The sequence below is a fragment of the Rhea americana genome, unplaced genomic scaffold (genome assembly GCF_003343005.1).
Source record: "Rhea americana isolate MKP2758 unplaced genomic scaffold, rheAme1 scaffold_49, whole genome shotgun sequence".
Taxonomy (NCBI): Eukaryota; Metazoa; Chordata; class Aves; order Rheiformes; family Rheidae; genus Rhea; species Rhea americana.
The window spans coordinates 205,021-231,024 of NW_028186634.1; the positions used below are offsets into that span (position 1 = coordinate 205,021).

At 42.9% G+C, this 26,004-nt stretch overlaps 1 protein-coding gene across 5 annotated transcripts in view; it reads right to left on the bottom strand.

Moving 5' to 3' along the window:
* OSBPL5 (oxysterol binding protein like 5) overlaps positions 1–26,004 on the bottom strand; it is a 111,242-nt gene that overhangs the window by 35,502 nt on the left and 49,736 nt on the right. For all 5 annotated transcript variants that reach the window (XM_085317103.1, XM_085317105.1, XM_085317102.1 and 2 more), the window contains 5 exons: positions 21,269–21,425; positions 15,935–16,008; positions 5,896–5,976; positions 5,097–5,198; positions 3,297–3,500 (listed from right to left, as the gene is read on the bottom strand). In XM_085317103.1, coding sequence (XP_085173229.1) covers positions 3,297–3,500; positions 5,097–5,198; positions 5,896–5,976; positions 15,935–16,008; positions 21,269–21,404 — 597 coding nt within the window. In that variant the 5' untranslated portion in view covers positions 21,405–21,425. Of the gene's footprint in view, positions 1–3,296; positions 3,501–5,096; positions 5,199–5,895; positions 5,977–15,934; positions 16,009–21,268; positions 21,426–26,004 lie in introns of those variants that run through there.

The window sequence follows — 26,004 nt, forward strand, 5'->3', positions numbered from 1 at the left end:
AGCTCCAATAGAGCTGTGCTCCAACAGAAATATGAACTATTCCAGGACATTTATTTGGGACAGCTGGGCAACCGAAGCCATCCAACAACCGTACACTTCCTCCAAGAAGCAAGAGGGCAGATGTCTACACCCTCATAGTAATTACTGAGTTGGCATTTGCTGGTCTCCTGCCATCATCTTCACAAAAAGTCTCTTCCCTGAAGCAGCGTGGAAGCAAGCTGCCATCACACGATGGACAAGGTGTCTCCGCAGTAGCATTTGGAGCRTGCAGGGAAACTTTTCTTACGGTTGTTTGTGCTGATGACTGGTTTTGAGATTTTGGTGGGTTTGGTCTCAAAAGGCCTAGGCAGAGCAAAAAGGTAAAAGGTCTAATTCATATGCATCATGAAGCAGGACTTTCAGGCTAAAAAATTAACTCTCAAGAAGCCAAGGGCACTGTGTAGAATAAAGTAGTCCCCACTCCCAGGGAAATGCTTCTAAGACAGCTCCAGAAAGCAGAGAGCTTTACGGGAGGAAAAGCTACCTGGTGCATATGTCTAGCTGTTAACTGTAAGAAATGGTCTTTCACCCTACATACCTACCATTTGACAGGCACCCAAAATTTCATCCTGCTCTAAGCCAAGTTACATGGCTGCGCATTAAATTTAACTGGCATGACTAGCATGACTATAAATGTCTAGGACAGTGCTTGAAGCAGATAATGTTTGTTGCAGGGTATGTGGCTGAGCCTGGCAGTTACCTCCAGACATTTACAGAGCACCCAGGCTAACACTGACAGGGTGCTCATGAGCTTGAGTTAGCTGGAAGTCCTCTAATGTGAGTCCAGAWCAGACCATCAGCTCCAGGCCAGACATTCTGGAAACCACAGAAGCCACTTTAGCCAGAAGTGAAAATTATTTAGCCAGATCTTAGTTCTATCATGAAGGACAGTAACTTGGGTTTATTGTTTGAGTTCAGGCTAACCTTTATTTCAGGAGAAACTGGCCTTTTTTGCAGAGTTGCACAAAACAAGTTTAGACTAGTCAGTCAACTCTGCTTCAGTTGCTTTAAAAGAAGGCCACAAAATGACATAAAATGAATTAGTATTTTTAGCAGCTTCAGCCTTAAACTGTTGTCAGAGTGCTGACAGCTTCTTTGACACCAAGTCATTCGCTGGTGGATTTCTTGATATGTATTTTGGTGTTCACCTTGGGGCTGAAAGCATCTATCATGCACAACAATCCAACCTGAACTCAAGTTTCAGGAAATATCCTGAAACTCATGCTGTTCAAACGCTGCTTTCCAAACATCTCTCTCAAAAGCTTCAGAACACTACTTTGACTTTAAAACTCAAATCTCTTGGGATCTTCTCTAGTACACAAACACTTTCAGAGATATATTCYCTTCATATTTAATATATTAATTCCTGTTCCTGTCATTTATTTTTTCAAGAGACACAGAAATTAGATATACACACACACATATATTTTTGCATATTTATAAAAATTCTTTCTTTTGGATGACTCATGCCAAGTTCTGGCATCTCGCAACACTTCAGATCTCTAAATGATACTACTTTTTCAYTATCCTTCTTACTGTGCTTTTCAGAAGAATTCAGTTGACCTGTCAAGTCAGAACAAATTTTTTGATTCATGGATAGCAAATGATTGACAACTTTCTTGGGCATAGGCTCTGAATAAGACAAGCATCACGACTCCTAAAAYTGAATAAGAAGCAAAGTGGCAGCCAAATCTTTGGGACATAAAGCAAAAACGATGTGCCTAGGCACAGACTAGAGCTAGGCTACTGTCAGAAAAAAGCAGCTCTTACCCTGGATTGTTGAGGTTTATTTTAATTCTCTCCTTTTACCGTACTTAAAATCATGACTTCATATACCATTTCAGCAGRATGAGCAGGGTGAGGTTGCTTGATCTGCTCCCATAAGGCTTCCCCTCCATTTCATTAGACTTTTTGGTGCCAGTGACAAATGCCATCATCCTTCTCACATAAATCTTTCCAGGCACACTTATTCTGCTGACCACTTTGCAGCAAGGAAATAACCCACAATGCCTTGTTTATTCTGATGATATTTCTTAGAGAATTTATATCTGCAATAACTCTGCAGAGCTGCTGTTTCTAATGGGGAAACAAAGTTCAAGAACAGTTAAGTACCATCTCTTCAAGGCATCTAACAGAAGTTGCATTCAGTGCTTGTCAAGAGGTACTGAGGTCTTTCTTTTTGCTCACAGACATTAGGTAACTGTTTTCTTTTTGCCTATACTWAAAGGAAAAAAAAGAAACACAGCTCTTTAAAACTTGGAGGGAGTTATTTTAAGAGGTGTGAGAAACTACTATTATTCACGCTACAGGGAGATCCAGAGGCCACTGCTGGAGCTACTGTGCATAAAGCAAGAGACTGTCTCAGTCTCTGAGCAACAACAGCCAGAGCAAGGCTTCCAAATGCGGGACAGAAAGCCTTGCTATTTCCCTTTTAAATAAAATAAAATCAAGGCAARATAGATTAGACAACCTATCTGAAGTCACACCTCTGTGGCACAATTGAGGCTTGGGAAGACCAGTGCCCACCACAAACCCAAACCTCAGAGACACTAACAGAAACATGCCTTGGTCAAATCATTCATCTGATTTTTACCGCTTTGCCAACCCTCTTCTAGTGTTGTCAAAAGCATTTAGTGCTTTGCACATCCTTGTTTTGGGAAAGTCAGTTAACTGCATCAACTCCTGATCTCCTATCAAAAGATCTAGGCCAGGGCTTGATATGGCTCCTAGATGTGGATCATTTTTTCTGCACTAACATGTTTTCCCTTTCCTGAATTTATGCATGCATCTATACACCAAGAAAGATACACGTGTATAACTAACCACAACTCATCGCGCTCCTTTGATGTCACACCATGACCAAATTTCAGTGTCCACAATCTTTTCATGCAGTCAAATCACCGTCACTAAGAACATCTGAATAACTGAAAAACCTAGATTGTATAACCACCCTCAAAAATCTCTGCACAACTTTCCCAGTCCTCCAGTCCTACAAGATTTCATCAGTTTAGGCTCTCTGCTGAGTTAAGGTATGATGCCAGTTCACTGCAGAGTAGCAAAGCAGTATAGTGGTGTCTGTGCGTTGTTGCACTGAAGCTAAGAAGCTTTACCAGACAAAATTCAGCTCACAAAGAGCCACACAAGGCAAACTGCTATTTGTAGCCTATTTGGAAAGCTGCTTCTCCCTACTCGGACTTCTCATTGCTCAGAGACTTTGGTGACCAAGGAGAAGTTGTTCAGCTCGTTAGGGTTGTTACCTTTACAGCCCAGATTGATTGATCCAAAGGATGAAATAGCTTAAAACAGAAGCCGTCCTTTTTGGAGGGTCTCTCGATCAGCTCACAAGAATGGAGCAAAATTGTCCCAACCCACTGTCCGATCTTTGGTGTTTTATAAATCAGCAGCACTCCTGGTTTCAGAACGCACCACAGCTTGGTCCAGCTCTTCAGAGTCCCACGGATCTGGAGTGGGGGCAAGGAGAAAACAGAAAGTTGCTTTTAGGTTGCTTCTTAGAAGAAAAAAACAGTATTTATCCAGTATTTATTCAGTATTCATATTTCCAGTATGCACTGCTCCCCGGCCAGACTAAGACATACTTTCACGATAGTTATACTGCATTGTCCAGACAGTTTCAGGGATCTCACAGCAAAATCCCAGAGCATGCAACTCCAGCTATCACAACCTACTCTTCATATTTCTATTACTTACTTGGTGTTTCCAGCTTTCTTAATATTTCAGACGAGCAGCAACGCTGGCTACATGACAGTGATTTGTTAATAATAACGGAGGGCATGCCAAACAGGGCATCACAGAGAGAAATGTTATAGCTAGTCTAACTGACCTTAGAAGTCATTTTAATAGTGCTCTGCCAAACAGAGCTATTAATGGGTTCTGTCAAATAYCACAATTTTAAAGCACCTTCTCCAGCCGGTTTACTTCTCTATCAAGCTCAATGCACATTCTCTCTTACAGAGAAGACATTAAAACTGATAGCATATATTATAGTTAATAGCTTTAAGAACGAGGACACTTCTTTGTAAGGTTAGATTTTGCCTAAGGTGTTCTTGTCTTCAGTGTGCAYAGGCTGGCTCTCAGCTCTCGTGCTGGTGTTCTGCTTTCAGAGCCTAGCACCATTCATTGTTGAGCTAGAAATTTCCAGCTGCAGCAAATGCAACACAGGTGCTTTGTATAAAAATCTCAGTATTTAGCTATCACCAACACCAAACACTATGGAAGTATTTTGTTGCTAATCTTCTTTCTTAAGTAAACAAATACACTTCTCATTTGCCTAGATTCTAACGCTGATCACAAAACAGCGTTAGCAGTTTTTCAAAGTGGTCACAAATGCAATTGTATTGTTTCATTAAATCCATCGTTTAATTTTTTTTTTAAAAAAAAGGAAAAAAGCTACTTGTTTGGAGATGTTTGAAAAATTAAGTTTTACCATTATAAAGGAGGTAACCAATTCACGATTAATCAAGAAAACTAAATGCTYTAATGAAGAATAAGATAGTTGTCAGAGACAACATCTCTCAGTGTCAGTCCAAATTTGTTTTGTCATGTACAAAGTTTCAGGGCTTCAATGAGAAGTCGTCACTTTTTGAGTCCTTGCACAAGGAGAAATTACAGTTGTCATTAGGTCCCCTATGCTTCATTCTGGGTTGTGACAACGTAAAATCCAATTGTCAATAGAACAAGCTGTATCTGCCCATTTCCAAGCTGTTACTCTGTCTGTTCCTTRTTCAGTAGGAAAACCCATCTAGGGGAAAAGGCCAGCAGACTCCTTTAAAGAGGAAGACAGAACAGAGGAACATCATCAGTTCCTTTTGTATTATGCTCTTTTTGAGACCTTATTCCTGTTAAGGACAAAGAACAGATGGACTGAATTAGGTTAAGATGGAACWTAAACATTGCCCGTAGCTTCACAGCAGCACCAACTGAAAATTACTCAGTCTGCCCTCGCTCAAGGAAGTGCTAGTGCACACGTCTCAGACACAGCAAGCACTTCGCACTTGTTTTTTCTGACAGCCTCAGAAGCAATGGTCTGTACTAAATACCTTCAGCCAGTCTGCTGTGATCACCACGCTGGGATCCTTTAGAGCACTGAAGAGCTGCTTGGTAGCTCTTTTCTTCTCCTGTCTGTAATTTTTTTTTTGTACCTGGTTCAGAACAGAGGAAAACAGCAGGTGTAATCACATCCTCTTTGGGGGAGGAAAGAACATAACGCATTAAAGACAGCCCTGTATAGCACAGCTAGAGCCTGACCCAGCACAAGTTCCTCAAAAAAGGAGTACAAGGGGGAACCATGTAACGAGATAGCAGATACTACCTTTGCTTCTGAATTTCCACTAAACACCATCAATTTTTGCAGTTTACATGTTCTCCTTTGTGGGGAAAGGGGAGAGGCTGAATACACAATTGTCCCMACCTCTTAAATTAAAGATATTAAAACTAATTTAATCCTAAAGCAAATTAATGTGGTTTTGGTAGACAAAAAACCAAACATTCAAGCAATTATTTGCCCAGACTGCCTAGAAACGCCCTCCTGACCAGAGCAATGAAGGGTTATGATCCTACTCAGGTGCCTAACAGCTCTGCAACACATGAACAGAGCACCATACACTGATATTTTCTGTTTGCAGTATATAATCTAATCCTGTACAATATATAATCTAATCCTGAACCCTGATAATACCCTTGGCCAATAATGACTCCTGGAAGAGTCAGAGTCTTTTCTGGGTCTTGGGAAATGATTCACAGTAGTTCCCAAAGGTTACTTTGGAAGGTATTACTTCCAAACTTCACTGTTTTGTAAAAGCGGGTCAGCTGATGCTGACTTGGCTGCTGTGCACATACCTTCAGTGTTTCCTTCTTCGTGAACTTGGCCGTGGGAGACACACACTCTTTGTCAGACCCATTGCAAAGCTTATATTCATTCTAAAAAAAAGAGGGAGAGAGGAAGTAGGAATGCGTTAACATGGAGTAGTTTGAGTCATGCTTTAACGAAGGGTTGTTTACATCTTCCAGGAATCCAGGAAAGAGCCAATAGCGGGCTTCATCAGCAGACAAGGGGCACCCTCAAGAAGAGCATGCTGGCACTGCGCTCTGAACTCCCTTCTTACATGCAGGGTTTTGTGGAAAATTCCCCTCCACATTTTCTTCRTATTTCTCCCACACAGACATTAATCTTATTAGAAACAACAAAAAATCTGTTCTTATTCCTAACTTTGAAAATTACCCATCTCTTTTCAGATCCTAGAGCATTTCAGTTACTCAAAAACTACGGGGAAGTTGGTAGAGGTCTTTCAAAACTACAGTCATTATTGGCRATGACTATTGCCTTAATTGAAATGTCCAGGAACATGAGTGGGCAAGAAACGACCTAATCATGTTACAGAAAATACAGAAAATTATCCTCATCTTGGCCTTAGGAAGCTAGGCACAAAATATTTAGTCACTTTAAATCATCTCTACAGTGTCAGTGCTATTTAAATTCATTTTCAGAGACTGAAGACTGATCTCATGATTGTGTTGATGGGCTGAAAAAAATGATTTAGCTGCATTAGACAAGACACAACATCACTGTTCCCCAAAATATGGTGCACTTACAGAGCATAGCCCTCTGGAGCCAGCTCTCAACCAGGACTCCCCTTGGACAGGTATCATTAGTAAGGTGTACAAGCCTTGCGAAGCGCACATGGGGTGATCTGGAATCCGCTGCTCATTATGTGGCCCTGGGGAAGTTACTTCTTCTCTCTGGGCCTGTTTTCCTTCCAGCCTTTCATCTTTCTTAGGCATTTACACTGTTCTCTTTTGGGGTAAGGCACCATCTCTCCTTCTTAGCCATGATAATTTTGTAAAAAACTCAGCCCCTGGCCACACTAATTTAATGATTCTGATGCAAAAATGAGCTGCATTAAGGAGAATACACATCAGACACGGTTCCCATTTACCAGCTTGCTGTTATGATGTGAAACACACCCAGTGGGCTCTCGAATGTTCACGTGTGCATCATGAGTCACTGTAATCACTTCACAGMGCCTTCAGTATTAGGAGACCCACTTTTTTTTTTCCCCCCTCCCAGTGACACAGAAATCTCTCCAGCTACTATAGCCACAAGTCACACTGAACATTAGTTGGGAAGGGTTTAATGACAGCTGGATCAATCCTTTTCACATGACTGACATGGAGAGAAATATGCAGGGACATGGCCAGATCACAGCAAACAGGACATCGACCAGGCTTTGGAGACTGCAGCAACGCAAAAACATGAAGAGGCACCCCTAAATGCAGCATCTCTAGAGCAAAACTTTCTGGATGATGCAGAGTAAAAATTAGGGGCAAAAAGGGCAATTTACAAAAGGGACAGGGTCACTGTAGAATCTAATACTTGCTCTTGCTTACCATGAGTCTACTAAAAACAAAACTACACAGGACACTGGAGAATAAACAGAAAAATAAAAACTTCATTCTGTGAGGGTATATAGAAACTAGTGAAGTCTCTGATCTGACAGTCCAGATTATAAGTGAACTTGGCTTTAGCACTGCTCAAAGAAAACACCAGCTCTGGACTCCTGCAATCTATTCAATGTTTGCCATCTTTGTTTTAGCAGAAAGAAAATCCTCCTCCTCTACCTGCAATGCAGTCTCTGATGCATATTTTATGTATCCTCTGCACATGGGACTTCACTGTAAAAACACAGGATTTACAACAGGGACCATGGCGCTGACACCACAACATGTGAGCAGCAAATCCTGCCCGGGGGTCTTTGTCAGACTTCCAAGGGCAGAGTTGCACATTTGAGAAGTATGCTATTAGCTCTTCTTCATGAGGAAACACTTTTAAGTGATAAAACGATTCTGAGAAAGAACCTCCCAGAATTATAAAGAGATTACGCTTTCGTAATTCGAGACGCATGTTATCCTGCCCTTGGAAATTGGTCTGATTTCTCCCCCCTTCTCCCAATTAGCAGGGAGARTGTCCTGTCCTTGAGATACAATTAAGAGCTGACTCTTTGCACGCAATTTTACCCCCTCCTGCTCAGGCAAGCAGGCACCGGAGGAAACACTGCACACTGCTCATAATTAGCCAGCGTGGATAAGCAGCAATAGCACAGGCGTTCGTGAGGCTCTTACTCAGGTGTCAGCAAACCACAAGAATAGAGAGAGTGCTTTTTTACTTAACTAAAATACACTGAAGTCACTTGTTGCCTGGCTCATGCTAAAAATGAGCAACCACAAAATTTCAAATTGGGACAGAGGATGAAGAGGTGAGCAACCCTCATACCCACCRCAGTCTTTAGCAGTTCATTAAATACAGTGAAGTTTGCCTGAAATCAAGTTTGTCTGAAATCACTAGGTCAAAGCAGCTGCCTGAACAGCCTCAGAGGTTGCTGCCATGGGCAACCAAAACAGTGTGTGTCTTCCTTCACCCCCCCCCCGAGAGTTGGCCAGAGGCACTGTATTCGCTAACCTTGCACGTAAATGGGAACACGGCCACAGGGATGGCACACCGTAATAGAGGCTTGAGGGTGGATGAGAAAGAGGCGGTCGCTTGAGCCTCTCCCCACTTGCAGAAGGATCTGTGCTGCAAAGTGATGACTACTGCAGCTCCCTAAGGTGGTTATAAAAGGGCCAAGCTTTATAAAAAGGAAATCTCACTAAAACCAAGTGACGTTACTAGAAGAAACACAGGAGCTGTCAGACGTGCCTGACCTGGGACTTTTATTTGCAGAAACTTGACCCCTTTCCCCAGTTACTTTTCAGATTAGGCAGACTGAGGGCTTCTCCCTGCCAGCTTTGCCTGTTGGTGTGCTTACAAGGATGCATAGATCCTAAGCAGCTCTTTGCTCGCGGGCGATCTCCAGGTCTCCAGCACGAAAAGCACTGCCTTTCTGTTCAGGCAGTTCTCCCCTTTTGATTTCAGGCCCCAGGACTGCCTCCCCCAGGGCCCCTCTATTTGTAYTCTCCATGCTGTGGTGGACAACATACAGTTCTCTCCAGGTTTAACCCGCTGAGTTGATTTTGATGAACGATATGATTTCGTATTTTTACATGAATCTCTCATAAYAGTTTTGAGGTATCTCATGGTAGGTGTGAAGTTCAGTAAATCCAGGCCGTAAACTGTAAAGATCCCCAAAACACAGCAAGGCTTTACAGCACTAAGACACATTAAAAGTATTTAATGATGTTCTTCTGTTGACCTGCCTTGCTCATCCTGGTAGAAAACAAGGAGAAACATTTTGTCATCACAGTAATTTATTCAAAGAGACTGGGATATGTACAGGATAGCAGAGTCTGGCCCTCTCCCTCTGCAACACCGCAGGAACAGTACTAACCAGAGATGGGACTTCATACAATGGGGAGTGTAGTGAACTCGTATTCTTTAAAAAAAATTAATGACAGGGATATTCTAATGAGGTAAGCCATGGGTATGTTTCATATACTGCTTCTCAAAATGATAAGGCTAGAAGACAGTAGACAGCCAAAAACTTTTTCAGGCCACGCCTCAGCACTTAWAAGGGTAGAAAAGTGTCGCCTCTCGTTGTACTCTAACCAGACCCATCCTTTCCAGGCTGGACTGGTGGCATTGCTGGGTGATGCCTGGCTGTACTACACATTGAGATGCACTTTTTATCCCCAGTAGGTCTCTGTTGCCTTTCATCTCAGTCATGTAGAGCTCCACTGAKGACAGGCAGCAGGTATCACAACACTATCATTTCTTGAAGGCCTTTGCAAAACAACGCTGCACTGCTCTGACCATAAAGCTACTCTAACTTCAGGTCTTTTTGGCCTTCATTTCCAAGAGGAACCAAATCACTTCATAGGGAAACAGGCTGCAATCAGCTCTGGTGTGGAGGATGCCAGCCCCTCAGCATGCTGCATCATGGGAAACAGAGGGGAATATTTTATTTTGTTTAGAAACTCTTGCTACACAGAATGGACATAAAGAAGTGTATAATGAAAGACAAATAGACTTATTCCAAGTCAGAAATTTTTAAACACAGTCATTCTCAAGATGTGATCTACAAATCAATGGCAGTGAGGGCTTACAAGTTGTTCTTCTCTTTTCTCTGTATCTAAGTGAAGAAAGAYGAAATCAGAAGGGAATTTAAAGGCAGAACAAAAGTAGTTGGGGTCATAAGTTTTGTTTCATAGAAGTAAAAATAGTCATCACATGGGAGACATCTCCTTGTTCACATGTAATGTCTCCAGTATCTTTTCTACATATAATTGCTACAATCTGTGTCAATGCAGAAATAAAACAGATGAAATAACAGCTCTTCAGGTAGTATCAATGCTACAGAGAAGCTCAGTCTAATATTGCAAGTAAAGTGCTTCTTAAATGTCACTTGTGATTTATCACAGATATCTCAGAAGCATATAAACAACTTTGTCTTGAATTTATTATAGGCAGGCCTTTTGTAAAATGGTGGACAATAAGAGCACATCCAAAGCACAGTAGAGTCAAGGAAACAATTCCCATCAATAAACAAACTTTGGATTAGGAAAGTTTATCTTGCAATTAATGTGTTGTTTTAGAGCAAGTTGATTATTTTTCACTTCAAACTTCCTGGTTCGCAAGAGGATTCCCTGTATTTCAGTGATGTTACAAAGATGCAATAAGGATGTTTACAAGGCTAAAATAGTGCAATGATGATCACTAATTAAAAAGAATATACAAATAAATAACTGAAGTGACAGCAATATCTAGGGAAAAAATCATTGCTGAAAGTCAGAAGATCTATCCCAGCAACTCAAAATCCCAAGTTATATTGCTTTTTAGTGGAATGCTTTGCTCTGTTGCATCACATTATAGTAATTAAAGAAAAAAGTCACAGACCTCATGGGATTCCTATAGAATCATTTAAGTGTGTCTTTCATGAGAAGAATGTTCTACAAGTTTAGAATATTTAAAGAATATTTTAGGCAAGATGGAGAAGTTGCACACTGAGAATGATGCTGCTTCATGTGACTGATACAGCTGTAATTCTGAGCAGAAAATCTCCAGCAAAGCTTTGCCTTCCCCTCTAGCAAATGCTAGATGTAGCTTTTGTTCCCAGGCTAACTTTAAACAAATCAAGAAAATGAGTGATGAGAAACAACTGGACTTGCAGCTTAAAATTATGCTTCGACAAATTATTTCACGAATCTTTTGATTTTAGCACCTCCATTTACCTTTCCCTCCGCCCTCAGGAACACTACAGTAAGGGGTTATGATAACTCTTGACCCAAGATGATATGATAGGACTGCTGYGGCTTATCCAAAGTCAGCAACCCCGAGACTTTGTTTTGCACAAGTGACCAATTACTATCGCCTACATCGCACCCTAGGAGGTGCCCAAGAGTCTCAGGGGTTGCCTGCGCCTGCCTAACTTAAGAATCTCCATTTTTCTTTCTTCTCAGTGCAGAATTCCACCCCTCTGCTATGCGATTTTCTGGGCTACTCCAGGATAAATCTCTGCCTACCTGAAATTAGCTCCAAACCCTCGGCAGACAATAGTGATTACCTAAAACCCTACRCATAGAACTAAAGAAACAATGCACTGTTGTGCCTTGCCCCAGGAACCAACCTTACATATGCTGATGAGAACAGAAATCATCATGCTAGAYGTGTCTTCCTCAGGGCTTTGCTGTATTTACGTACCTCCAGCCTTCCATGCTTTCTGTGGTATATGTTATCTTTGTTGTCTTTTCCACTGAAATGAGTGGACAGTGACCCCCAGCAGCAGCTCTCAGTGAAAAATATCTTCTTCAGCTACTTGGCATTTTCCTGCTGAGGCTRGGATATTTTGCCACAGTAGATGACTATGGTGGCAGAAAGAAATAACTTGCTTAAATCTTGATAGAGACAACTATTTCTAAAATAACTGCATCTGCAATACCTGCAGCATAAACTATCAAACATCAGCATGGTTTCTGGCTTAGCAGCACCACCATCTGGGGTGGCCAGGCTCTCCCCTAAGGCTGTTCTTAGCGTGCACCAAGGGCTGGTTCACTCCTGAGCCTCACCGAGCTGATTTCCCCAGTCATCAGAGCTGACAAGCGACTCCTTGGTTTGCTGCTACAGAAGGAGCAGGAGGAGAGCTGCCCTTGCAGCTTTCCAGAGCCATGAATCACTTTTTATGGTAGTCTCAAATGTAACTCTGGCTATAACTAACTTGGGTTAAACGCAYGAGAATGAAGGATCAGTTTAAGAGCTCATAGGCTTTGCAGCTGCTCTATTAAGGAGTGATCAAGTGATCACTATATCTAGCAAACAATAAATATAAACTGCTTATAACTCCTTTGCAGCTAAAATACGTTTCTAGTAACCACTTAGGTTTGTATTTCAGATTACCAAAGTCTTGAACTATTCAGGCATGTGGAAAAATTCATTCATGAGGAGCCAGGCAATCTCAGCTTTGCCCTTCTGTACATCATATAACCATGCATGAAACAGCCAGACTCCCACAGCGTGATAATTTTAGACTTCATTGTGGCGCCAGTGTGGGACTGAAAGGAGTGAAGCGCCACTGAGCTCCAGCTTCAAGATTTCCCTGGCTAGTCCCTTAAAATACACCTCAACTCTGTGTGGGCTCTCTGCATGCTTATCCAAAGATCACAACAGGTTTCCGGACACTAGAGTAAATAGGTAAATATTGATTAGGAAWGGAGGAAAGAGAGAATACAACACTGCAGACTGCAGTAAAAGGTGCCTTTAAGGATGTTTACAGCGCCAAAGAGAGAAAAGCATCTCTGGTTACTAGCAGGCATGGGGCAACTGCGCTACCTGGCTGCAGAGAGGAGTTTGAGGCTTAGAGACAGTTCAGTGATGCTTTCACACCTCACTGTGAGCACTGCTCCTAGAAAACAAGGCTAAAGGGCTCTCAAAAGAGAAACTAAAATGAGAAACAACCTGGAAGAAGTAAGCAAACAAAAATATTCTTCTCTTTTCTTTTTTCTTTTTCGAAAAAGGGGATGGAAGCTCAGGTGTGATGGCAATTAGATGGCTTCAACCAGGGACACCTTCAGCCTRCTCTATCACACAGGGGGGCCATGCCCTGCATGCGTGAGCTGCAGAACCACCCCCAGGCCACCAATGCAGAAGTGAAACAGAAATGCAGTTCATCCGCCTGGGGTAATGCAGAGATGCGTGGCCAAGCTGGGAGCTCAAAGTCTCCAAGCCCCAGTGTAGGGTCTGACCACTTGGTCATCTCTCCTACCCTTCACGTTGCTGGGTGAAGAGCTGGCACTTCATGGGTCAGCAGACATCGCAATGCAGCAATGCTGGACGCACTGGTTCACAAGGGCAGCTGCACCCACTGGGGCAAATACAGGTAAGTATTCATGGCTTTTTCTTTGTGGGAAACCTAAAAATCTTCCCTTTCTGCCAGAACTGGACCAGCTGCTTGCACTTATTCTAGCTCAACATTACCTGGTATCACTCTCAATGTTGAACTATAGGGGAGAAATACTGTAGAGGCAAACTCAGTATCTCTATGAGAATAAACAGATTTTCACAGGTAGATGGAAATAGCATCCTCATAGCTCAGCTATCTCTCAACCTGCTGCTGGCCTGGCCAGCATGTAAGCATGTATCTGTGTCTCTAGCACCCTTCCAAGCAGGCAGAGGCCCTTGTCAGCCTTTTTTTTTTTTTTTTTTTATGTTTAACTACTACTATGAACCTCTTCTGCCATGTTTTCCCTACACTCAGTCTGCAGGACAGGCTGAAGAAATACCCTGAAGAGTCAGGCAAATGCAGGTGCTTTTATTTTGTGGTATCTGCACTGCAAATCTATGATTTGAAAGTGCCTCTCCCACTACCAAATCAGGCTCCAGTATTCAGCAGGCTTACCCAAGGAATAACTCTGTCTCTCTTCTTTTTGCTGAATGGGTGCTTTTACCTAGTACATTTACTTTTGAATCCATTAATTAAATCTGCACACCCTACAATGTGGTTTCTAAAACTTATTTTCCCCCTGCTTCCAGTGATCTAAACATGACCCAATTAGTACACAGTCCTTCCTTCAGTTCAGGCTGTTGAAATCGCTATTTATTTTTAAATTGAAATACTCTGAGATTGCTACCTACAGTCCTGGACACCTGACWGCAAGGTTTCATTACGTAATCTTAGAGCTGAATAGACACGAAAAACCCAATATTAACTCACTGTTTGCCTAAATTTGTACAGTAAGACACGGCACACAGCAGGGACTCCCTCCTATCACTGATCCAGCAAAGCAAAACAGAAGAACCACTGGGCTGCAGGAGAACAAGGCAGTGTGCAATACAGCCTGGCCACGTGAGATGGACGGGCATCCAGCACACGTCCAGCAAACTGCAAAGTCACCACTGGCAGTCTCCAGATCCAACGGCACGTATCTAAGCAAACTGGTCAACCAGGAAAGAACAACCCAGCTCTGGCCCATTCAGTTGCCAAATTGCTTGCAATACTAGAAGCGAGTAGGAAAGTTGAATTTTGGGGGTGTGGGGCCCTAATATCTGCCTTTTACTCCAGAGGAAATTTTGACTATTGCAAAATCAGTCTGGGCCATGCTCTCTCTTGGACATCTCTCAGAAACACACTCCTACTCTTGTGTTTGCCATGCACCTGAAAAATCACACTCCAGCTAGGACAGCACTTCCATGCTTTGCACTGTCCTGTGGCCACACTGACCGGCTCACCAGAGATTAAAGTCATTGTGATTTTAACGCCATGCACTGCACAGCCTTTGAAACATCGGGCTTTGAAACAAGCCGTGAATGCAGTTGCCTAGGCCTTGGCCTTTTCCACAGCTCCGCGTTTCTGGCACTGCCAGGCTAAGTAGGAGGCTGGGTTCCCGCAAGGAACCAACCTGCCTGAAAAATCAAAACCAAGGTTGTCCTGCAGCTGGCCAGGCTTCGGCAGAAGCAGAGGACACACGAACAGGAGCCTCTGCATGCTTATCGCTCCTCTGGTCACCACCTCCTCATGCTGGTCTCTGCCAGGGCACCCCTGCACAATGGTCTGCAAGCTCCCAGGAAGAACAGCCAAACATATTTGAAAAGCCACTGTCATATATTATAAGAAATCACTTGTCTCCAGCTGTTTCATTCGTGTTATATTTTCATTTCAGCTGGTGCCATTTGCATTTTATAGCTTCATAGCTGAATAAATTTAGTTAAAAATTTATTAACAGGCTTTGGTTCTATTTCTAGTTATTCTCCAGAAACATGTTAGGGAGCTGCAGCCAAAAACCCTGTACATGAGTCTCAGAGTCAGACCTAGATTGAAAAGTTGATTCCATCTCTGCAGGAAATCAAACAAAAATCAAATTCATTAACTCTAGATTTACAGCCAGGTTTTGAACACCTAGATCTAGAGTCTTCAGATCCAATTTTACCTCTCCATAATAGGTTGGATGGAAATGGTGGATTCAGGAAAGTTTGGTTAGTTTGCATTCCCTTCCTGCTGCATTGAGCCCCAAAGCCCTCCCCTTGGATCTGGGTTTATGGTTTTGGATGATATACAATACATTAAATACTAAATAAAACTTTCTCTTCCAAAACAATCAAGCTTTACAATTGCCTTGCTGACCAGAAACAGCAGGAGACACCTCTGCTAACAAAATCACCCTTACAACCATAATTGTGCACATCTAATGCACAGCCACAGGAGACCCAGATAAGCAGGACTCTCCTGTGGTAGACACTATCAAGACTGAGGAAACCATGGACTTGTCTGTGCCAACGAAGCTGTCCAAATGCTCATTTTCTTTGTCTCAAAATATGCACGCACAATTCCCACAGGAACAGAAGTAAATGCTTTCTCAATTACTTTAAAATTAAAAAAAAGAGAGTAAGAACTGGTTAATAAGTCAGCCTGAGGAGAAATGAAAGCATGAGCAGGGCCACGTCCCTCTCCCCCCATACCTTACTGATGGAGTTTGGCGTCTGTGGAGTCTCATCCTTCAGTGCTGATGGGCTGTTCCCTTCCACGTCCTTCCCTGCAACAAAGCAGCACAATTCAGAAAWGGAGGGTTTCTGTGGAAAAATCACAGCTAACTTACAGCTCTAGGAGGGCCGCTGCTAAAAGAAAGCAAGAGCAGGTGTCAGGAGCAACACCAGGCACACCAAGACCACATGCGCAGACCTCAGAGAGCTTGAAATAATCTAGGTTCATGTGCTCAGTACTGATACCTGAAAACAGTAGGGTAAACCACCGTGATGGTTGCAGAGTCCTGCATGCAATGGCTAGAAAACACCAGAAATCAGGTTGCTTATGCATCCTTAATCAGCCCCCTCATGTGTCTGCACCATGATGTAATCTTTAACTACATTACCACAGTCTGTTTTTTTTTCTTATACATCTCATGCCTCATTCAGAGCAAATAATAGATGGTATCCTGTTAATAAGAAGCTACTCAATACCTTCTTGGCCTTCTTGGTCAGTATCTGGCAACTCTACGTAGATGCACTTGATAGCATGCTTTGTTGGACAAATAATAGCCATGATCATAAAATGTTATAGAAGACAGAACTTCATCTAGACATAATTAAGAAAAAATATTGCAGATCAGTGTCTTCCAACCACATTATTTGTTACAATAAGAAACAGTTTCAGTTAACAAAGAGCATTTCTGAAAACCGTAACATTTTCCAATCATTGTAGGGAGATATATTTTCCACTATCTATATATACACTAAACTCTCAGTACATTACATATGTTATATACTAGTATTAGCATATGTAGCCCTGGTCCAAGCAATAAAATGAAATGACAAATAGTGTTTTTTTCTGCCAACTGTAATCACATCCTTAAAGTAAAAGAAGGTACAAAGCTTCTATTAAAAAGCCAAAAAATAGCATCTGATTAGACTAGCTTTTTAGTGTCAAGACAGTCATTGTTATCCAGTTGCAACATAGTTTTCCTTTCAAAWTTGTTAGCAATTAGAGATTCAATACTGGCTGCGGTAAAGAACCACCAAGACAGTGGAATGCAATTCATTCACAGCACACTGCAAACATGGGAATTGTGAGAGATGCATTTAAACTCTCTGTGCGGACAAGGCTTGGAAACAACATCAAATAGAAAACTAGTGAGGGAAACCCTGGTTCTCCCAAAGTCAGTAGGAGCTGCCACAGACGCGTGAGAAGCCGCAGTGTCTCCAGCAGCCTTCAGCAGAGACACTGAAGAAGCCAAACACCGTGAGAAAAGCTAGCAGTAGAAGCTCACTGAAAAATAATTATGCTCAAAGTCCCGTTCTGCACGTCCACCATGGGACAGGAGGGAGAACAAGCTGATGCAGAAGGCGACTACCTCTAAGCGTAGAGGGAAATACATGCATCGCCCAGATGGAGAGTTGAGGTAGAGGCGAGTGGAGGAGTCATAGGGTCACATAGGAAGGCGGCCCTAGAACTGGGAACCTGGATCTCAATCTAGTTTATCACTCCTCCYCTGAGAACTCCAGTCTCTAGTGAAAGCACTCAGAAGCCTGATGTCCTTAGGCAGATTGGCTAGGGGAAATTCCTAAGAGGTCGGATATTTGCCTGGCCCAGTGTGCCACTGTGACAAGTGTGATGGCTGTAAGAACTGCTGTGCACAGATTAAGACCTGAATTCCCATTCCTCTTCTTTCTCCGATGGCGCTCTCCTCTCTGCAGTTCCCATTTTCCCAGATGGAGGCAGAGGCGGTTGGAATAAACTCACAAAGCCRTGTAGTACTTGCACTTGTTTCCCATGAAGAGTTTTCTTCTGTGCTTGTATGGGAAAGTAACATATGGTCTAAAAGTTCAAATAAAGTTAATGCAAGTCAGCTGCTGCCTGCTCTGAGGGAAAGGCATCAATTAGCATAACAGAATTCACATCCATTCTTTTTAATGTCTCATTTCTTAAAGAAAGCTTCACTCCAAGCTGATATCCATACCAAAAGCCTGGATGTTAGAGATTTTTGCCTTCTCTCAGGTATACAGTTGAAAGCACTTGCACCTAAACAATGAGGTTTTAGATGTTTCTGAGGTTCCAGACCATCCCTCAGAGGGAATTAGGAAGAATAGGAACATGCAGTTGTTCACTCCTACACACATTTGTTATAAAGATCCAAAAAATAATTTTACGGAGTGGCATATACTAATTCCTTATGTCAAACATATTAAGCATTTTGGCACTTGCAAGGGAAAGGCTACTTTTTGAAAATGAACTGTATTAGCTGTCTCAAGCAGACTTGTAGCCTTGCCGAAGKAGAGCCAGCCCTCGACTGGAAAGCCAGCAACACTGAACCCCTTCTCAGCCAGTTTCTCAAATAGCCACACACATAATTAAGTGCATCAAAAGCTCAAAAGAGCCAGTCCCACTCAGAGGACAAGATACGTCGCCACCTTGAGAAAATAAAGAAGAAAACACATAAAAACATAGAAGCATGTAAATATTAATTTGCCTATGGAAGCAGAAGCTCTCATCCACCTGACCAAAGAAACCGTACCCACACCAGAAGCTGACCTGAGGCTCTCTCAGGCTTAAAGGGCTGGCTGCTAACACAACTTGCTAGGACAGGTCCTGCACTAAGTAGTCCAGTAGTATTGTGCCAAGTAACGGGTAGGATTTCAGAAAGGGAATCAATAGTGAGTATGGAAAGAGGATTCAACRTATTATGAAGAAAATTCCCAGTTTGAAGAAAACACTACAGTCTGGGAGTTGTACAGTTGAATGACTGATACTTTCTTTTATCCTATTATATCCAGATCCTTTTCAGAAGACTATTTCCTTCCTTTGGTTTTCTGCTGTGCACCAATCCTACAGGCAAATTTTCCTTTCTTCTTTACAAAGAATTGTTTAAAGAATAACACAGCAAGCATTTACAAAGAATTGTTTAAAGAATAACACAGCAAGCATGACTGATCAGTGGTAAGCAAAATTACTGGATTATTGAAGTATTAGCTCCACATTGCAAGAGCAATTCTTTTATAGACTTTTTGATAAAGTAGCTGGTCAACTACAAGAGAAAACGCAGGCTCTGATGTGTGGTAAATCTATCAACAATAAAACCTGCCCCAATTTCGTGAATGCTGCTGCAGTAAATATCAGCCACATGGTGTACACCAGACTGAAATTTAGTTCAACGCATTTATCACAGAGAAATTCCCATATTCATTAAAGTGCTTCTTCTAAGATGCAAATAGGCAATTCTAAGTTTTTATTTAAAGACCACATGTGATCTCACAGTATAATCAATTATTAAAAGCAAAAAAGGTTCTCTGAAAGTTCCTTTAGCTACTCCTCCAATAAATTTCTGCCATCTTGCAAACATCCTACCCACTGAAGAAAGAGAAGAGAGAAAGTTTCTTTCCCCTCCTTGCTATGTGAAAAGATGACATGGGCAAGGATCATGAATTAATGTCCTTCTCTTTATACCAAGTTTACAAACCAGAGAACATCTTCCTCAAACTTCTTAATTACTACATAATAAAGACTTATATATACAAACAAGAGGRAAGAAGTCAAAGAAAGAGAAAAGAAATTGCTTGTGAACAAAGTCTGCTGGGACCAGAAAGCAAAATACGCTTGCGTGGAAAATACTCAAGAAMTGAAAGTTCATGTAAAACAAAAAAGTGGGAGACAGAGATAGGAAGCAGCTTCAAGACCTGCAGTTTATCCATAGTTGCATCCTTCACMAGGAATGGAGAAAGTGCAAAGGAAGTAGGAAAGCTCAGAGCAAAATGGGGCAGGAAAAGCAAAAGACTGACTGAATGTGAAGAATGACAGCTACTTCCTACAGGAAACCTAAGGCAAACAGAGACGAGGCAGTATGATGAAGATGGGGAAAAAGACGAAAGGAAGAAAATCTAGACACCTTCTGTGCAGACATCCCCCAGTCTGTTTATTTAAGAAGGGCATTCTCTCCTTTAAAAAGGGTTTCTTTGGCCTATGCTCTTCTGGTATATGACGAGGGCCGTGTCCCTCACGCATGCTAGCTCCTGTTAAGCCCAGCAAAGGTCAGGCTGTTACTTACTACACATCTGTATGGATTATGGATTATACGTACTGGCAGCCAGCTTTTCAGAAGTCCTTGCAGGTTTGAGATGTATGAGATTTTAAGTGTCCCGTTTAAGCTGCCCTTGGTTTGACGATGAAAAGGTTGTTAAAGCTTCCAATGATCTCAGCCGCAGCCAGGACTATTTGGCACTGCTGAAAATAGGTTCCTCACTGCCTTGAAGCAGGGACTCACAAATAGAGATACCTGCAAAGTCAGAGGCCCTTAAAATCTTTTCACTGAAAGATGATYAGCTCCTGAAACCCAAGCCTGGCTTTGCTTGACATCTGCAAAGCCCAGAGAGCCTGCTGAGTGTTACGCACAGATGAGCACTGAAGGCTTTTGACACATGCTATGTTCTTTCTCTACCTCTCAGCGTTTCAAGACCTCACCAAGGTGCTGTGAGGTTTGATTATTTAGCACTGACATGGCAACCACAAATGACATCTCTGCAAACTTGTGACAGCTCCCTCAACCAAGCCCAAGGTGCCTGTTCACAGATCAGAGCTGAAGCCTTGTTTGTAGGCTGCAATCAAAGGCAGAGATTCAACTGACTGTTTATTGCAAGCAACAAACACTGAAACAATMAAATGAGCTCTATTTCCTCCAGATTAGACGCTGTCTATAAGATTTAAAGCAAAAAATGTACAGAGAACACTTAAAGCCAGCCTGCAGTTTGCTGCAAACTGACAACAGTACTGGGAAAAGCGCTTGTAAATATTTACAGATCATTGATCACAGAAAGTCTGCTCTTGTAATACTTATCCTGGGCTTGGGATCTGAGCAGGCAAACCTGCCATTAAAAGTCTGAAAAGCATCCCAGGCAAACAGCTTAAAAGAGCCTAACATTTCGGGCAAAACACACCAAGTGTCTCAAAGTGGAAATGCCCCAAAACACTACCATTTCTGAAACATGAGGCCATGCCACGTTCAAAGGGCTTTGAACCCCAACTCTGCTGCCCTCCGTTATCACTCAGCACCATGGCAGTGGAAGAACCAGCACTGGGTAAGCAGCACTGACTGCTGGGCGGTGATACTCAGTGATACTCACGCTGCAGGAACCTCTTCTCTCTCACTTCCACATTAATTTATTTCTTTTTGTTTCCCGGTCAAAAAAAAAATCACCTTATCTGCAATCAAGCACCTCAGGGTCTGTACCAGGTTTTGGGTATGCAAGACAGGTGGTACAACTGCAGGAAGAAAGGAGACGCTCGGCACCGGCACAGCAGAAACCCACCTGGGCTGATTGGGTAGATGTCGTTGTCGGCCCCAAAGAAGAGGTTGCGCGTCAGCTTGCGAGGATCGACCTTCTGAGGGGTGGATGAGGCCGGGCAGAGGGAGAACCTGCGCCGAAGGAAGTTCTCCTCCTTCATGGCATGAGCTGTGGGGGTTTTCTGAAAAGGAAAGAGAGAAATAGTTCATTTTGAGACACAGGTTTCACTCCCAGATGACTCCGCTGCTTCAAAGCAACCTCATCCTAAATAGCGTGACAGATCTTTTTATAGTGTACCAGAAGGCTATGTAGAAAAAAAAAAAAAAATAAAAAGCAAGCCCAATCAACCAAACAAAAAAGAGTGGTATTAGTTGAAAGCTACAATTACAAATCTGCTGACTCCCAGTATTTGCAAACTGCACTGAAGCAGGCCACTGCTCCTCAGTGAATCCTGCCACTGTAACATCCTCCACTCCCCAAGAGATCCTTGAACAGCTACTTAGTGGGCCTATCCAATGTACAGCAGCTAAAATTCCTCTTTCTTTCATAAACGTAACACCATCGGTGTCAGCAGAGTTAAGCATCTCCCCCAAGATTTAGCTAGAGCTGCCTGGAGGAAGACTGGCTGCCAGAAACAGAGAGCAGCAAGCGGGGATCTGCAGGGCACTAGCACAGAAAAGGTCCATGCCGCTCCTGCCCTTATCTCCTAAGGGAGCGCATACAAGTAAGTAATTTCCAYTTTCTTCAAAACGACAGTTAGATCAGCCTCACAGTTTGATCAGTAAGACAAGCCTTAAAGAACAGTGTGGGTCTCCCTGAAAGCCTCCCTACACGCAAGCCTAGTGGTTCTGTGCTATCTACCACCACTTGGCTAAGGCATTAGATTACCCTGACTGAAATTAAAGACTTCTTTTATAGCTTTTATTTCTTTTATAACCAGCATTACAGACCATGAGGGCTGCTTCCTCTCTCAGGAGGGGGATGAGAGCATGATGAACGTGTCCCTGTGCGAGGGACTCCTCTGCTGTACTTCATCTGGGTTATCAAAATAATATTTCTTATCATAATTATATTTCATGACATTTTTATTATTTTTTTTTCCCTACAGAGGTGACTTCTGGTTCTTCATTGCTGTCCCTCGGTTGGAGGGCCACCAGCGCCTCCGGCAAACACTGCCCAGCCTGCTCCCACTAAAGTGAGCTGCGCTGACTAAACCATGTCAAAGAGCAGCTCTTTCTGAGCCCGGAAAGGTCAACCCTTGGCTTGAGGGCCTGTCACCTCCAAACGCTGGCCACCTCCGTAGGCAGTACTGCTGCCGTACAAGGGAAGTGCAACCCCCACAAGCCCCACAAAGGGAGGACAAGGCCAGGTCCACATGGCATTTTGAGGACACCTCTAGAAACGCAACGCGTTATCACTCCCACTCGAGTGATGTGGGTGTAAGACGCTAACAAGTCATCAGCAGTATTTCACCACCACTGCTTCGCGTGACTCGCAATGCAACTGCCTAGTGAAACCCTCTGCAAACACACACTGAGGCTCCCAAAGTCCCCGTGTTCCCATTGTGGCCAATGGCATCCCCAGAGCACCAGGCAATTTATTTTCCTTATGTTTGGCATCGTAAATAACCTTTTTTTTTTTTTTTTGGCATAGATAGTGTTTTGACAGCAGAGAGCTGCAGGGGAGGAAAGGAAAGAGGAAAATTAAACTTAACTTAAAAAGAAAAAGAAAAAGAAAGAAAGAAAATGCAGCTAGTTACATGTCTCAAAGCAGAATATTGAAAAATAATCCGGGACTAAACAACTGCTTTGGGAATGCTAATACTGAGCTATTTTCTGCCTTTGTTCCCAGAAAGGCCATCACTGCTCTCCCTTCTGAAACTGCTCTTGAGCAGCTCCAAGCAAAAGTAGACCCAAGGGACCCATTCCCCAGACACAGGGACCCGGAGAGGCCAAGCTGATGGTGTACAAAGCCACTCAGAGTCCCAATTCAGGCCACTGCAAAGCTGGCTAGGGACCGAGCTACCAATACTAGCACTTCTGTGCATCCTGCCCTTATGGCAGAGACCCTTCTCGACATGGGGACAAAAAAAGCCGCATCCAGCATCATTTGGTCGCATCAATAACACAGGACACCAGCTGACAACTGCCACCAGCCCACATAGGTGTTGGTGGCAAAGCTCCTGTAGGCACCAAAGCAAGAGTAGGTTGCCTGTCTAATTGGATATACTAGATTACATCTCCTTTCAACTCCTGCTATACGTATTATGCAGGGAAACCAGTGTTTTACCATTCCCCTCACCTATTATTTTATGCCATTCAGCCACAGGATAATTGACAGAATTATTATGCTGATGCTCTCTCCTTCCCATGCTTACTTAAGCCACTAACTTGACAACAAGAAATCTTGCTGTCCTGTTCAGCCAGCAGGCAATCGCAAAGGAAAAGACCTTTCTCAAGCCTGTAATAAGCTCCGGCTCTTCTCTTACAGATCTCATTATAAACTTACAGCAGCAGCTCGTGTCTTTTTCACCATAAAGCTCAGCTGTAGTGATTCTACTTGAAATGGGTTCTCTGCGGCCAAACCTCTCCAGTGGCCGAAGCTTACTGCGACACAGCAGCCACGGGTCTGTCCACTAGCTGCCTGCACATGACCCTACACCCATGCCATGTCACCATCATCCTGGCCTATTTTCAAGGAGCAGCTGACATGGAGATGCTCCAGCTGCTTTACGGAGACCTGATGGAAAAAGCTCCCTCCTTGTGCAGAGCCTCACCCAACAGGCTGTTTTACTGTTTGTACTTTCCTGGGCTTCCCTTCTGCTAAAAGTTGACAGCACATGGACCTTTCCTTCAATGGGCTATATGGTGCACCTTGACACTTACTTATTTGGGGTAAAAGAGGAGACAGATGTTGACCCACCACTCATATTCTGAAATCTTCCAGTCTTAGACTCCCCTGACATTTTTCAGAGAAAGGCTGAGACAGACAGGCTTAACCTACAAGATCTTACAAGAAAGTGCAGCACAAAATTGTAAGAGAGGACTTTTTAGTATGTCAGGGTTTTGTACATTAGATACTTTGATCCTTAGTGGGATAAAATGTAGTTCACATCATTATGATTCTACAAAACACCTGCAATTTTTGGTTTGGTTTCCCAAAGGCATTTGTCTGTGTGAGTATGCATCCATGTCTACCATGCTTCATCCTCCTCCACCTCCCAGCGCCTTTTGTACCACTGGCAAAAGTCAAGGAAATTTACAGATCTGTATTCACAGGGATAGAAAACCTGAAGAGACTAAATTCTTAAAAGCTATAAAAAAAAAATCAGTGGTCAGCAGAGAAGGGGAACTGTATCCTTGCCCTCTGAAAGAAGGCCAGTATTACGGACTATTATAGGTCACCAGGGAATCCAACATAAGCAGCRCATGCCACAAGGGAGGAGGGGAGGCGGAGGAAGCAAGCAAGCTCACTTTTACCCAGAGAGCTACGTACTGTTTCTGCCCATAAGGGTCTGCCTGCCTAACCTGGTGACTTCCATAACGCTCTGCAGAGTGGTAGGTGATGCTGAGCAGTCAGAACCAAGGGCAATTTTCAGAAGTGATTTAATGGGAAACTGGGAGGAGAGTTCAGCATTTCTTACTCCAGAGCTCTCTAGATGCCCAAATAATCCAGCCTCAGCCCCAAATCACCTGCGAGACGGGAGGGGCCACATGCAAGGGGTGCCAAGAATATAGCCTTGTGCTAAGGTGACTTTTATACCATTAACGCACAATTATCTAGAAGACATACAAAAATTAACCAGTCATAAAATACCAGATAAAAAAGAAGCAACTGCGGAAGATACACTTCTAGACATGGGTGCTTTTGATCCTGGACTCAAATCTTGCATGGTTGATTTGAGGACAACATTGTCGTTCTGAAACTCAAATCTATTTCTAAATCAATGTGTTGCAGGTTACTTCAGGATATGACAGATGCTTCACAGAAGCCAGTTCTGTGAGGGCTCAAGAAAGAGATGGTAGAAAGCAAAATTGGGCAAGAATTCCAAAAGGCCAAAAAGGAAACTTGCTGTGATACAACCAAACCACTTGTGGGACACACAGCAGCAAATTTCACCCCCTACTCCTGCCTCCAATCCAAACCTGGCAGATGAGACGGGAATTTGTCTAAAATGTCGTCTCTTGATTTTGAGACTCCAAGTGATACAGAATCTACAAGCTCTCTTAGAAAACTAACCTTATTGCTAAAAATCTCCATCTTACCTCTTGTATGAAATGTATCTGGTTGCCAGATCTGTTCGTGTTTTGGTATACTAAATGTCCCTTTACTGAAGTGTGCTGCTCAGGTCATTTCTGGCCTTCTATTATGTGGTCTTGATCATAAAAATGAAGGAAAGGTAATACAGAGGGTATTGACAGAGCCACTAAACAGAGTATTTTTCAAGACTGCCCCTTGCGCGTTGACAGCTCTTTAAGCCATAATGTACTATTAAGCTAGAGCTGTTCGCCAGGTCTTAAAGAAGAATAAATAATTCAGTAGCAAGAAATAAACTTCTCGCTAACCTTGTCTTTGTGACTACTTTATCTTCTTAGAAAGGAAAAACGTAGCAGATGGAGTCTGAGTCAAGCTATCATGAAACACAAGGCCTTGGAAGTGGGGAACTTAACAGAGTGCAAGTACCTAACAGTGCCTTTTGCTCACAAATGGCTTCAGTAACAGCCAACAAAACAGAAACCTGGCAAGAATAGTAGTAGTTT